At 40.6% G+C, this 15,186-nt stretch overlaps 1 protein-coding gene across 1 annotated transcript; it reads right to left on the reverse strand.

Annotated features, from left to right (window-relative positions):
• Nucleotides 1–1,108: 1,108 nt before the first annotated feature.
• krt18b (keratin 18b) lies at nt 1,109–7,399 on the reverse strand. Its single transcript, XM_014132108.2, has 7 exons — nt 6,804–7,399; nt 4,731–4,813; nt 3,817–3,973; nt 3,262–3,426; nt 2,556–2,681; nt 2,098–2,318; nt 1,109–1,313 (listed from the first exon to the last, which is right to left on the reverse strand). Exons 1-7 carry the CDS (start codon nt 7,278–7,280, stop codon nt 1,280–1,282), a joined length of 1,263 nt encoding a protein of 420 aa, XP_013987583.1. The 5' UTR covers nt 7,281–7,399; the 3' UTR covers nt 1,109–1,279.
• Nucleotides 7,400–15,186: the final 7,787 nt, after the last annotated feature.

Genomic DNA, 15,186 nt, shown 5'->3' on the forward strand with positions numbered 1-15,186 from the left:
CTTTTGGATTTTTTTTGTTTTGTTTATAGGTAGGCAGGATATGTGTTTTAGGTGTTGTTGTGTAGGCCTACTATGTCTATTTTTCATTCATTATTAGATCATTTAGCCTTCAACCCATTCATTAATTTACTCATTCATTCATTAGATTAATTAATTATAGTACCAACCTGACCAATAAAAACAGTCGTACCTAATGTCAATATTGTGTCTTCTAGTCTCATGATCTCATCTTGTGCTATTGAACTGAAAGTTTGCTGCACTCAAGGATAATTCACTGCAAGCAAAAAAATAAGATGATTCACATCTTTATTTTTATAAACTAACCTCAAATAGATCAATATTATATTGATCTATGGATAACATGGATAACCTAAGGAGGACGTACAGTCATTCCTCCTTAGGTTATCCATGTTGTAGGCTATTGATTCAGTATTTGAGTGACAGCTTGTAGATATATCGATAACGTAACCTACTGACCTTCATAATAGGTAGCATAAACTATGCATTGCACTCTAGTCTTCCTTATGTATTGCCTAATAAAAACTGGATGGTTCGAGCCCTGAATGCTGATTGGCTGACAGCCGTGGTATATCAGGGGGTGTCGTGCCTAAGAACAGCCCTTAGCCATGGTATATTGGCCATATACCACACCCCCCTTGGGCCTTATTGTTTAAATATAGCCTAACAGAGTAGCCTACCTAAATTCAAGAAGAGCACTAGCCTCAATTGCTTCCTAAAGCATTCTGTTCTGTAGTAGCCTATTCACAATGAGTCATAATTAATTAATGATTTTCTGTTTGTGTTGGGATTAAGTACTTTATGGATGTAAAGTTTAAATTATGACTGTATGGTTATACACATGATAAATATTCATACATTTCTTCCCTCATTACTAAACCACACCGTCCTTTGTTTTAGGGTAATAAGCTTTTGCAATAGCCTTTACACTTTTGTTCATGATATGGGAAGGTATGCCCCTTTCTGTGCACTGAGGTCATTTCTGGACATGTAGTCCTTTTATGGCTCAAGTGCACCCCTAGAGACAATGTGTAATACTTGCCAATCAGTTCATCATGGTGCAGTGGAACAAAGAAACAAATATGAGAAATTCCATGTTAAATGGTAACCATTGTATTTATTGCATATTTTTGTTTGTTTGTCATGATAACACAATGCTATGCCCATTTGATGGGTTTGACTCCTCCGCGTCTGTGCGTATATCTCTCTCTCTCTCCATGAAGTTGATAATTGGTCGTCACTTTTGTCTGCCCTCATTCCCTTATGGTTTCAGTTCATCCATAGCGTCTTGAAGCCTGGAACAGAATGAATAGGTATTAAAACACAGGACATTCATTAATTGACAGGACAGATGATACTGCCATACCTAGTTTTTACTGTAGATGGCATTAAACCTCAAGAACTATACTTCACCCATACTAATTGCTACTGACATGTCCAAAATAATTTTGTGTTTCTCCCATTTCACGTTGTCACAATTTCCAAGTATTTAAATGATGATATGTGTCACCACCACCTCCCCATCATTATTTCCTGTTTCAACTCCCTAGATGTTATTTAAACTATGCTCTGTGGCCGTTTGTGGTACATGAACTTGAAGCATAGCTGACATAAGCATTGAGATGCTAAAAGAATAAGCATTTTAATTACTATCAATCCTCAACCCTAAGAAAAGAGTGTGCATCTCAATAATCAAAAGTTTCTTCCTCTCCTTCTCACGTCCTTTCCTTCACCTTCACTAATGTGTAAGGAACTGGATTGGTGGACGAAGCCCCCACCCTATAACAGTCACCTATCCATGTGTCTTTAGATCAGTGCAGATGATGGAAACAAACCGAGGAGAGTTAAGACTATTGAGACACACCCCTAGTCAGTCTGGCACTCACCCTCATCCACATGCTTGAAGTCGCTTGAAAGGAAGTGACTTTAGACTATTGAGACACAGCCCTAGTCAACCACTAGCCCCTATTCCCTCATACACTTGCTTGTAGTTTCTTGAAGGAATCCACTTTAGCCATTAGTCAGCCCTAGTCAGCCCCCTAGTCAGCCATTAGCCCCTTTAGTCCCTTGTCCACTTACTTGAAGTCTCCCCCATCAAGCAGGCTCCTGTAGGTGGCGATCTCGGCCTCCAGCTTCATCTTCATATTGAGCAGTGCCTCATACTCCTGGCCCTGCTGCTGGATGTTGCCCCGCAGGTTGGTCAGCTCACCCTCCAGACGGATGAGGATAGCATTGTACTTCTCCACCTCCATATTGGAACGCATCTCTGTGTTACGCAAGGTGTCTTCCAAGGAGGATTTCTGCTGGGAATAACAGGGGAATGTTGGGAATGGTCTTCGAAATTTTGTTGAATGATACTGGGATTATTAGAATGTTGGAATTTGAAGATATGGATGGTATGGCTAAGGTATGGCAGCGGACTTTAAAAGGAGGTTGTACATAGAGAATATGCATGGGTTACTATCAGTTCCATTTCTACTCAGAGGAATTAAGGAATTTAACGGAAATATGTTATCATATTGAAAGAATGTCCTTGCCAAGCTCTGTTGGGATGCCAGCTCGATCTCGAGGGTCTGTAGCTGTCTCTGTAAGTCGCTCATCTCCATCTGGGCCCCTTGCAGGGCCTCTGTGTTCTGGGATACCTGCACCTGTACGTCTGAGATCTATACCACAGCACAGAGGAAGAAAGGAAGGTAAGGAGATAGGGATGGAGGGAATAAGGGAAGGAGATAGGGAGGGAGCGAAGAAGTTAAGGAGATAGGGAGGGAGGGAAGAAGGGAAGGAGTGAAGCTTAGGGCTCTGGTCAATCTGTACTGCTGAAGCATTACAAATTCTGCGATATAAATTGAATGGTAATTTCCGATTGAGTTGACATATGCAGCGTTTACCGTGAATGCAGTCTCCGCTAAAGTGGGAACATTGCCTTTAAATTTCAATCACGCTTTAAAGCTGAACTTCCGCGATGCAGATTGAATAGAGCCCTTAGTCATCTTGAAAGTTGAATTCATGTTTTGGATTTCAGGATTTTTTGGTGTGACTAGACTACCCACACAACAAAACATGCTTTCAATGGAAAGCTACACTTTCAGTGTATATTTTTTTTAAATCTTGGCCAGTGGGTGTGGGTTACTCCATTTTAGTTTTAATTTCAGAACAAAAACCAGTATAGGTTTGATGTGGTGTGTAACGATAGTATGATACAATGATGTACCTTCTGGACACTGTGAAAATAAGACGGGCTACCTGGTTTTCGTGCCACACTTTGAGGTCCTTTGCGTTATTCAGAGCCATCTTCTCGTAGTTGGCCCTCATCTCCTCCATGACCAGACTCAGGTCCTGACCTTTAGGGGCGTCCACGTCCACCTGCACCCCCGACTGGGAGATCTGGGTCCTCATTTCCGTCACCTCCTGTTGGAGAGAGGGAAGGGGGAAGGGGAGAGAGAGCAAGAGAGAGGGAGAGATAAACAGAAAAAAAGGATAGTAAGGCATTCCAGTATTAGCTAACTGTGAAATTTGAAAAGTTCATAGCTAGTGATAAGGTTAATCTGATATTATCACATTATCGTTGTTCTTCATGGAATTGTATTGTTCTTCATTCTATTTCTATTCTCTATAATGAAAATGTTATTTTTCAAATTATTATTTGACATTGACATTCAGTCTCAATGCTATAATAGCTCACGTTGCTGTGGTTCTTCCTAGAATAATTCTTATCTTCAATATTTTCTAATGTAAGGAAAATGTTCTATTTCAAATGATTATTTGAAATGGACATTCAATCTCAATGTTATAGCTCACATTGTCATGGTTCTTCCTGAGGAAGATGAGCTCCTCCCTCACGGCCTCAATCTCACTCTCCACATTCATCCTGCCCATGTTGGTGTTATCGATGACCTTCTTCAGCCCGGCGATGTCTGCCTCCACTGACTGACAAATGCTGTACTCAGATTCAAATCTGTGGGCACAGGGACACCGTCACTAAACTCTACATTGACATGAAATACCCTGACATTTTGGGTTAAAGGCAAAAAATGGCTGTCATGTTTCAGTTTACTAGGTGTAGGATGGATTTGAAGCAAACACTGATCTGAGGTCAATTTGGTATTTTTCTCGTCCTTTTGATTATCATTAGAATTTGGGAAGGAAAGTTGATCCTAGATCTGTGTCTGTGGGCAATTACTATCTCCTGAACAGTTTACCAAGGTTATAAGAGCTATGCAGCATAGGGGTTGCATGTAAGAGGTTACATTCACATCAGGCATTCACGTACAGATGCCAAGATGACAGATTCATTATGAGAGATTAGACTTTCTGTGCCAACTCTGCATACTGGTACCTGCACAAGACTTCCTCTCTTGTGGGTCTGGCATGTCTCAAACTCTTGAGTTTTTCCTTGCTTAATGGCTGACACACCACTAAATTGACTTTATCGTGGCCCGTTGGGCACACAGTGGTTGAACCAACGTTGTTTCCACATAATTTACATGAAATTATGTTGAACCAACATGGAATAGACATTGAACTGACATCTGTGCCCAGTGGGGGGGTTTGAGCCAGTGAACTTTGTGAGAAGCACAATTACAGTATGAAATTGAACAGATCAAATGCTTTTCATGACAGAACAACAACATCTCAAATTAACCCCTGTATTGTATACAAAGTAATGGCACCACCAATGTGCAGAAAGATGTAATTTACAGTAGTAAACTCACTTTACTCTGAAGTCATCTGCAGCTAAGCGAGCATTATCAATTTGGAGGACAATACTAGCGTTATCCACTGTCGCATCGAAGACCTATTGGAGAAAAATATTGTTAATTCCATTGAATATATGACAAAAAGAGATATAATGGACTTACTTCTTATTTATCATGAAATACTAAATATTTTCTGAAACTATTTTTGCATGTGACATAAGCCTGCTTTATTATGCTTTACTTTCCTTTACTTTTGAATCCATGTCAGTTATAGAGGAAGGCCTTTCCCCCATTTACTGCTCAATGCAAATAGATATGAACTTGCTTCCCATTCTAACTATAATTTTGTGTGTCATACATAGATGAGCTGGCAATAAAAAATAAGAACTAATATGTTCCATCATGGGATTTGCTGCTCATCACCAACCTAAAACATGTGTTTTAAATTTACGCCTCCCAGGGGGGTATTATTGAAACCGGAAACCGCAGATTCTGAGTGATTTACATAATGGGACCAAAACACAACTGAATCTATGGTTACGACCATATAACTCCAACTGCCCCTGAAAAAGAGGAAGCTGTGAACGGAAAAGCAGGAAAAATAGTTCCCGTGCTAGGGCTGTCTGTTCTCAGTTTGCATTGTTAGAGAAAACGGGCCAGGCTTCCTGTCTTCCACCACCAATCTGTGTGTTTGTAACCATGGTATTCTGGTGCTAATCACATAAAAAGGGGAACTCGTGTCGGTTTTGTGTCCGGCAAATGGAACAAGGCTAACATTCATCATAAGAGCGTCATCATAAACTATAGAGGACTTTGGAATTCTTTTGAACAAATGTCAGTTTTTGCAGAGAGTCCGTGAGATTTACATTTACATACATTTACGTCATTTAGCAGATCTTGTTGGAATTCTTTGACTGTGCTGAAAAAACACACCCGCCAGCAATGTGTTTCAAATCTCACAGGGAATTATTTTTGTGTGTTGTCACACCACATCTGGTTTATACCGCTGGTCCCTCTCACACTACACTATGCCCCAGAGTGGAGACTGACACGGGGAGGTCAAAACGCTTTTCAAACACTCTTGGAACTTTGTTTATAGGTTTTGTTCAGTTTTTTGATGATAATGATTCATTGCGTCCACCAAATTTGGTGATTCATTTGAGGAACTCTTTGACCAAACTGAGGATTGAGGGAACTAGTGAAGGAGGGGGAGGGAAAGTGGATATCTGACTGGCCTGCCACACCCTCTACAATGATTTATATATACAATAGATGACTAACAGGGGGCGCTGTTTTGGAAGCCTCCATCTTGGCACTTCCCCACTGTTATAAAAACAATTTTGGAAGCTATAGAAATGCATTAACAAAGGTCTGAATTAGTTTTTGCAATGTGTATTCTATTACCGACACCTTAATACATACCTTTTAATTATTTTATGTGAGCTAAACATAAACATTTCAAATTAAATAATATAAAGATTTATTTTCCTTAAAAGTATGATTTTTTTTAAAGTACTAATGTTACTGTCCCAATTACAACAACAAATTACTTAAATACATATAATTTTGTCCTTGAAACATTTAAATTAAATACTGTAGAATTCCATTCATTCCTATGGAGGACTGCTTTTCAATATGGCCGGCTGGTGGCTTCAAAGTCTCTCATTGGCCAATACATAGCATCAGCGATCCAGGGTTTAGATACATCATTGACCCCTCTATTCAGTTAGGAATTTTGAGAAGCCAGTTGTTCCAATGCAGGGTTCCCCACAGAAATGTTGAAGTCAAAGTAAAAGCAAAGTAAATTGGTAAATAAATAATTGTCATTATGCTTAAACTCATTCTTGGAAGGACATCTTCTCTTATACCATAATGGGTTTTAGTTCAACGAAAAGTTGCAGGAGGGATGACATTACATTCATATTTTGACTTATTGGTTGATCAAATCAACACACTTATCTAAAGCAACAAATGACAAAACCACAAACTCCTCAACTTAAACCTTTTCTTACACACATTATTCTCAACACCCCCCTCTCTTGTCTCTATCACTTTTGTAATGATACTGTATTTCATTCACACCCCCACCTTCTTGCGCAGGTCGTCCAGTATGGTGCTGTACTTGCTATAGTCGCGGGCGTCCGGTCCTCCCTTCTCCAGGGCCTCTCGGATCTTCATCTCCAGTTGTCCGTTGGCCTGCTCCAGGTTCCTCACTGTCTCCAGGTAGTTGGCTAGGCGGTCGTTCAGGTTCTGCATGGCCCCCTTCTCGTTGCCCATGACATGACCGCTGCCACCACCTGCTGCCGCAGCGTTGATCAAACCACCCTTGCCGGCACCCATGCCACCACCAATGCCAGTGCCCATACCACCGCCGCTCACCTTAAAGGAGGATGAGGAGTAGGAGGAAGAGCTGGCTGGGGCACCACTGCGGAGGCCCCCGTAAGCTGCGGAGGAGATGCGGGTGCCCTGGCCGCCAGCCCCGCCATAGGTGCTGGCAGCCCGGTGGGAGGACACGGGCGTGGTGCGTTGGAAGGAGATGTGGCTGTTGGACGGTCTGTAACTCATGACTGCTGATGGAGTAGTCAGAACGAATGAACAAATGGAAGAGAGAGAGGGAGGGAGAGAAAGAGAGAGAAAGGAGCCTCTGAGCTGAGCTACAGAAAGAGTGACGTGAGTAAAGTGAACCGGAGAACTTATACTTCCCCCCCAAACAACCCTCCTCTTTCTCTCTTTTGCAGGCTGGCCTCCAAGACCCTGCCTACATCCACATCCCCCATCCTCTCTTTCCTACTCTCCTACCGCTTCTCTCATGCTCTCATTCCAAACTCTTTTCCCTAGCATTTTCATTTGCCCATGGACACTGCTCAACTTCTATCTGCATGCAACATTTAGCTAATTATGTTATTTTTACATGCATCTAATGTAAAACACATATTTGTGACATCTATTAAAAGATAACTTTCTATCTTGTCAATTCAGATGACAAATTCCTCACACTGCAAAAATAAAATGTAAAACAGAAAAAAGAAACAAACAAAAACACAAAACGAAGAAAAGAGAGAAAGACTAGAGTTAATGATGAAGAAAACAATTAAAGAGAGCAAGGTTTTATCCTGGGCATGCTTTGAGATTCTTTTTTTTTCCCCATAAAAGGCATAATTTGTAATGGTTGTTGCATACCCACTGGACAAAAACGGGTTGAATCCACAGGAGGTTTGGGGCACCTTAATTGGGGAGAACGGGTTCATGGTAATGACTGGAGCGGAATTAGTGTAATGGTATCAAATACGTTAAACACATGGTTTCCAGGTGTTTGATGCCATTCCGTTTGCTCTGTTCCGACCATTATTATGAGACGTTCTCCCCTCAGCAGCCTCCTGTGGTTGAAGCAAAGTTGTTTCCACATTATTTCAACCCCAAAATTATATGTGAATAGCATTCTAGCTAGCACATTTGGTTCCTTGGAAGTTGTGGGAATGTACATTTTTGGTTTCCCAATTGTTTCTGGGAACGAAGCCAGAAGTTTCCTGACCGGTAAAAATGTTTTTTAAATGTTCTGAGAATGGAATGAAACATTTGACCTGTTATGGGAATGTACATTTTTAGGTTGCAGGGAGGTTCTGAGAACATTTTACTATGGTTCCTTTAAAGGTTTCCTGGGAAGTTTTATTAACATTCTGAGAATGAAAATGATAGGTTATTTGAAGGTCATTAAATAACGTTCTGAGAACATATTTCCATAAGACTTTTAATAACACTGCTAGCTTAGTTCAGATTAACTGTTTTGAACTCCATTCCCAAGAAGTTATGAGAAGATTGTATGCAAAATAACAATAGGACAACTACGCTCTCACCAAGCTCTAAGAAACATATGGTTCTCAGAAAGTTATATCCTAGCTGGGGTTGAATCAAGTGGAAAACTGATTGGATTTGAAAAAAGCCATCAATGTAATGTAATTTTGTCTTTTTTTCAACCAGCTTTTAACCTAAATCCAATGACATAGTAAAATGTTTTGTTGATTTCACATTTAATTCATGTTAGTTGACAACTCAACCAAATGTAAATCAAAACTAGATGTTGAACTGACGTCTGTGCCCAGTGTGTAGTTTCTATGTACTTGATCAGCCAAACCCCAAAATTACTGGATACGGACACGCTTAGCAGCAGGGCTAAAGTAAACTGGCTTGCAGAAAGGGAAAGGGAGATACCTAGTCAGTTGTACAACTGAATGCATTCAACTATAATGTGTCTTCCGCATTTAACCCAACCCCTCTGAATCAGAGAGGTGCGGGTGGAACCAATGTGAAATGGCTAGCTAACTAGCAGTGTGTGCGCTAATAGCGTTTCAATCGGTGACGTCACTCTCTCTGAGACCTTGAAGTAGTTGTTCCCCTTGCTCTGCAAGGGCCGCGGCTTTTGTGGAGCGATGGGTAACGATGCTTCGTGGGTGTCAGTTGTTGATGTGTGCAGAGGGTCCCTGGTTCGAGCCCAGGCAGAGGTGAGTAGAGGGACGGAAGCTATACTGTTACACCGGGGGGCTGCCTTAATCGACATCCACGTCATTGGATGTCAAAGAAACAAACACATCAAGAAAAAGTCACTGTGATGATGTGATGTGCACAAAGACTTTGGTAAGCTGATACCATAGTGTCTCTGTCTCTCTGTCTTCAGGGATAGGATTGGGAGAAGGGGGGGTGCTCTTGTGTCACATTTGAGTGGTAGAATGCCGGACGCTGATTTCACAAAATTCTTTGGTTGTGTAGTTGATATCTTCAAGGTGATACCTTTGAAAAGAATGTCTGCAGATAGCTGTGATAGGCTGAATGATATCTTTTAGTGGTTTGTATGTCATTGATGAGCAGGAATGTTGATTGTGTCACCCGAAAGGTAATAAGGTCACAGAGACAGAAAGAGCCATTGAGTTTTTCATCCAGTACACAAAAGCCCATCAATATCCATTGTTCTTAAGAGAACTTACCAGAAAAGCACTGTGAGTGGAAACGTTACCTCTCAAAGGTCAGAAACAACATAGCATGACATAAGAGAAGAATGGACAGTCTTGAAAGATGCAGCATGTAACATTTTACACGGAATCTTGAAGTAGTTTCGCAAGCCAATGATAACCAGTGTTAGAGCAACGACTGGAAGTCTATGTGTATCGGCTAGCATGCCAAAATCCCGTAGCATTCCTTTAACGCTACATGCTTTTTTTGCTCACTACAGACATATCATAGACATAATTAAATGAAGGGCTATTTGTTTGTGGAAATGTAACAGAACGCGCCAAATGAAACCCTCTGCCATTAAGGAGATGGTCTCAAAGTTAATAGGTGGTGGCGTTTATAGCGGTGGAAAATAACAGGTTCTCAACGACCCTCACTGACGACACTACTGTACGCCCTGGCTAGGGTGGATTCACAAAATGGACCCCAGAGACAAAATAACAAAACACAGTACCCAGGGGAAGTTGGCTAAAGCCCATACACTTCCCCTGTTTTCTTTATTCTCTGACTCTACCTCACCTTCATGGTTGATCAAGTTTCAAAGCTTCACCTCTTCATCATAACAGCTCTCATATCATACAGTATGTATCAATGGCCAGTCACTTCATGCAAAGCTTGGACAGCACACCTCAATGATTTAAAACAGTTTAATGGCAGAAGTAGAGGAACTTCTCAATAGAATCAGAGTGACATATCTCACTACTTCTACGCCATTACGAAATGTTTAAAATGATAGTCCATTTTGAAATGAATGTTTGTCAGTGCAAATCAAATGCACTTCTGAAACTGCTGTCCAGAAATCCACATTCTACAATTGATTGTATACAGGTCATAGTCTAGCTTTAAATCCATTGGTGCATTAAGCTCAAGAGGAGACTGAATTCAGATCCCCCCACCTCCCCCAACAAACAACAACTAAAAATGGCTTCAGGTAAGGCTTGGACAAAGAAAATACAACAGTTTGGTAATGCCAATGGGTTGCAGGCTCGACACAAATATTACGGCACAGGACCAAATACTACATTTGATATTACTTTAATAAACTTCAAGTGCTCAATTCACAAGTGCCTACACAGTGGTATTTGTGCAGTGGTCATTTTTTTTCTCCAAATAATATAGTAAAATAGTTTTTATACTGCAAACTTACTATTACATCTTCTACCAGGTAGATCTACACAACATATGGCATCGGACGTGGACTTATCTCACTCAACATTTGACCTCATCTGACAAACGTTGATTTCGGAGGGTACAATCACTTCAAACTGCTGCATGTGCAGAAATCCAGGCCTTAGCAGCTCTGGAGACCGTCAGTCCAGGGAGGCCAAGGGAGAGAGGGAAAGAGAGAAAAAAATTGATGAGAAACTTGAGACTCTGACTCATACCAATAACAGCAGGATTCTGGGAAACTCAACAGGAGCTTATGTGCTTCAGGGATTCTGGACAACCGTCAGAGAATGAAAGCTCCCAGCTTGATCTTTCTTGGATGAACTTTTACTTGTTTATTCTCCTCTTCTTTTTTACTCACTTTCCACTCTGTTACCCCTGAACTCGGGAGTGCTTACCCAGCTAAGACAATTACAGTGCTACAATGTTGTGCCAAAGTCATATGTCAGTAGGGCACTTACTCACTCAATCCCATGACTTGGAGTTGTGCCAGGGTGTGGGAAAAAAAGAGGAACAAGGGTAAGAAAAGGGAGGGTGGATCTCTTTATAGCGAATTAGGAGTATGAGTCTTAGATAAAGACCTTAGACACCCTGGGACCCTGAACATTATTGGATGTCCTGCTTGCATTGTTATATTTGCGTGGGAATTCCAGTTTTACGAGCAAGGTGTGGTCATGTGGGTCTGTGAAGGTCACTCATCAGACATGAGTGAAATGTGACAGTTACGGGCCATTTTCTCCCAGAGTTGTCATGTCCATCTATAGAGTCTTAGTACCAGTATGTTCCCTTTTTACACATGTCCACAAATACAGTAACACACCACTGAAAATGCATAGTCAGCACAATGGCCTCTTAATTAATATGCTCCTTTTTAACATGCACACGTACATAACAACGAATACACAAACCCTCTACTGAAAATGCAGTCAATCACCACAATAGCCTCTTAAAGGGATAGTTCACCCAAATACAAAATTGCATAATGGTTTCCTTACCCAATAAGCAGTTTATGGGCAATGTATGACATCAATACATGCTTTGGTTTTATTTAACTTTTTAGCATTTGTGGACCAAAACCAATGCAAGTCAATATCTTATATTTGACTGCTTAGAGCAGGGATCATCAACTAGATTCATCCGTGTGTTGATTTTATGTTGAGCGGATGGTTGGGCGGCCGGAACATGATTACAAATCATTTGTAAACTACAAATTTACCGCAAGAAGCCCACATAGATATAATGTTTGACTAAAACATGATCATTTCAAACCTTGCTTACATGTGTATATGATCACGTGTCCCTTATTATATGTGGGAATATTGGGAACAGATTTCTTAAATTAAAATCACTTGGACCTGATTTCCTGGTGTTTTAGTCTTTAATGTCCATAAATGAAAATTAATATTATACTTTTTTTTGCTCCGAAAACTTGGGGGGCCAAATGAAACCACTCCCGGGCCAAATTCAGCCTGTGGGCCGCCAGTTGGGGAACCCTGGCTTATGGGGTAAGGAAACCGATAACTTTCCCTTTAACATGTTCCCTGTAGACTTAAAGTTCATGAGTCTATAACATTCCACTGAAAATGCATATTCAGCCTTCACACGCTTTAAAAACATAGGAATATATAGTAAAAAATACTTTAGAAATATTACAATAAAGGTTATTTGGATGACACCTCTTTTCTATTAGGATCCTTGCATAGGAAAATTAAGAAAGTATTCATGCACACACATTCACTGCAAAATAAAGCTTAGTTAGTTAGTTAGTTAGTTAGTTAGTTAGTTAGTTAGTTAGTTAGTTAGTTAGTTAGTTACTACCTACTTACTTACCTTTATTGAATCCCATTGGAAAAAGGGTCTTGTTTTCCTATTAAACAAGCATGACATTTTTGCATTTATTATTTATCACAAGACAAAAAACAACACAGGGGTTCACGTACACATTACAGTCCACTCCGAATGAGCACTAGGGGGAGCCAGCCTCAAGCCAAGCAACTCCAAACCTGCATAACTCTAGAGGGTGTGGGGCAGTCAAGGTGCAAACGGGCAGGCGTACTTGGATCATCCAATTGTTTTTATGGGATGCTAAAATCGCTACCCTAGTGTTGACTAAACTTCAGATACAGATGTGGGGTGGCAGGAAGAGGCTTGTAACGCAATTATGCAACCCATATCGCCACGCCCTTAGGGTTATTTGGAACAGCAGCCCCATACAACTTGGTCAACCTCTCTCTTTCTAAAGAGGGTTTGTTTCTTCTCAGCGGCTAATCGTTGTCTTCTGCCCCTCCAACCCTCACCCACTCATCGCATGTACGTGTTTATCTCAGCACATTCCAATCTTTATGTGTCGCATTTGAAGACTGACGCACACAAACCGAAATGTCTCTCGTCTCTGGAGGCTGCGGGGCGAGAGGGTCAGATGTCAAAAGGGCGTCTTAAATTACATATTACATATATATATTATATTTACATACATATTTACATATTAGTCATTTAGCAGACACTCTTATCCAGAGCGACTTACAGTAGTGAATGCATACATTTCATTTCATACATTTTTTTTCTTTCTGTGCTGGACTTCAGGTCTCTGACAATAGACAAGGAATGCAGTGATTTCACCAAGAGGAAAAGAGAGATTTTAACCCATATATGTCAGTTATTAAGGTCGATAAGATTTGAGAAATACAGCTCTTTTTGTTTGTTTAGTGGTGAACGTGTTGAACAATAGGTCATTGGTCACTTTGACAAATATGGTAATGCTTGAGCCAGATAAGGCTCCAATGGCCAATGCAATCATGAGCCGTGTTACTTCCATATGGCAAAATAAACATACAGTAATCCATTGGGGCAAGCTCTTCACAGTGCAACTTTGGGACTGTTTACAAATGGAGTTAAAGTTTCCAATACTTGGGATAAACTGAAAAATGCTGATTTGCTACTCGATCAGATCAGTCAAAATGACTTAAACAAATTAAATGAAAAATGAAATACTATATAATTTCCCCCAACTGACTTTATTGGGGTGAGTTGTTGAGTTCATTGCGTGACAGTCATTATTTATCTCTTCAACCCAGCAGTTCAATTCTGATAAGCCTTTCCCATGGGTTAACATGTGTTTCTTAGCAACAAGCCTGTAAAACACCTACACACCCACATCCACACACATGCTTCATGTCTGGGTCAACAGTCAGCACAGACTTATACTTTCTCCTCAGAACATTTGATATGTTCTTTTGTCATTGCAGTCACCCCCCCCCGCCCTCCCCCGCAAAAAACCCTCGCGGGCCATATTGATTTGACACCCCTGCTCTAATTGCTAACTATTAATCAACCGAATCGCATTATTTCCATTAAAGTACAGTGTGTGTCTTATTCTAGTCAATCACAGTGTCAACACTAGAAGAAGTGAATCCCGAAGGTAAAGATACAGTATATACTGTAAAATTGCAGGTACAAGAACAACAACTTGTACAGGATGTGACTTCCAGGTACAGATGTCTGGCCAGTATCTATAAAATGAGTGCTGATCTAGGGTCAGATCACACCTGTACATGTAATCTAGATTCATTATAATCTAAAAGGCATTCCTACTCTGGGACACTTTATGAATACGGGTCATGGACTGCTTTTCGTGGTTCAGGGGAAAAGGGTGTGTATAGAAGGACTGGCTTACAAGTGCAGTCTATCTGTGTAAGATTTCTTGGCTGCTCATTGGTCATATTGAAATATTCCTCTTGATTTTGGAAGATTATTACTCATGGAATATTTTTGCACTATGTAGTGTATGTTAGCTCACTAATACAGTTCTGGGTATTAGAAAGTTACTTTTTCACACGCAAAATGCAGGCTGCAGCAAGGTACATTGTTAATGGTGACAAACTGTTAATGATGATGCCAAGCACCAAGTTCAATAGCAATCATCTAACAAGAGCCCATTCTCAGAAGTGTACTTTGTTTTTGTACAGTTCATTAGGAATTTTTAAGAGGTTTTTGATGATGCAAAGAATGCATTCTGCACTGGTCAACTGCATTGAGACTCTAACATAAATACATTATAGTACAAATAGTCAGAATATCATTATGATAGCACATAATGCTGCAAATAAGGAAAAGCACCTCCAATCCCTGTTATGTAAGTTTTGTACTCTCTCAAATTCACTTTGTGCGCTGTAAATGTGAAACATGATTCTATTCTTTTTCTCCAGCATTCCTCTATTCTGCGCTCCCCTGCTGCATGCTAGCCAATCATAATACCCCTCTGTCCCTCCCCTTTCCAGATAAAAAGAGGGCCAGGGAACAG

The sequence above is a fragment of the Salmo salar genome, chromosome ssa12 (genome assembly GCF_905237065.1).
Source record: "Salmo salar chromosome ssa12, Ssal_v3.1, whole genome shotgun sequence".
Lineage (NCBI taxonomy): Eukaryota > Metazoa > Chordata > Actinopteri > Salmoniformes > Salmonidae > Salmo > Salmo salar.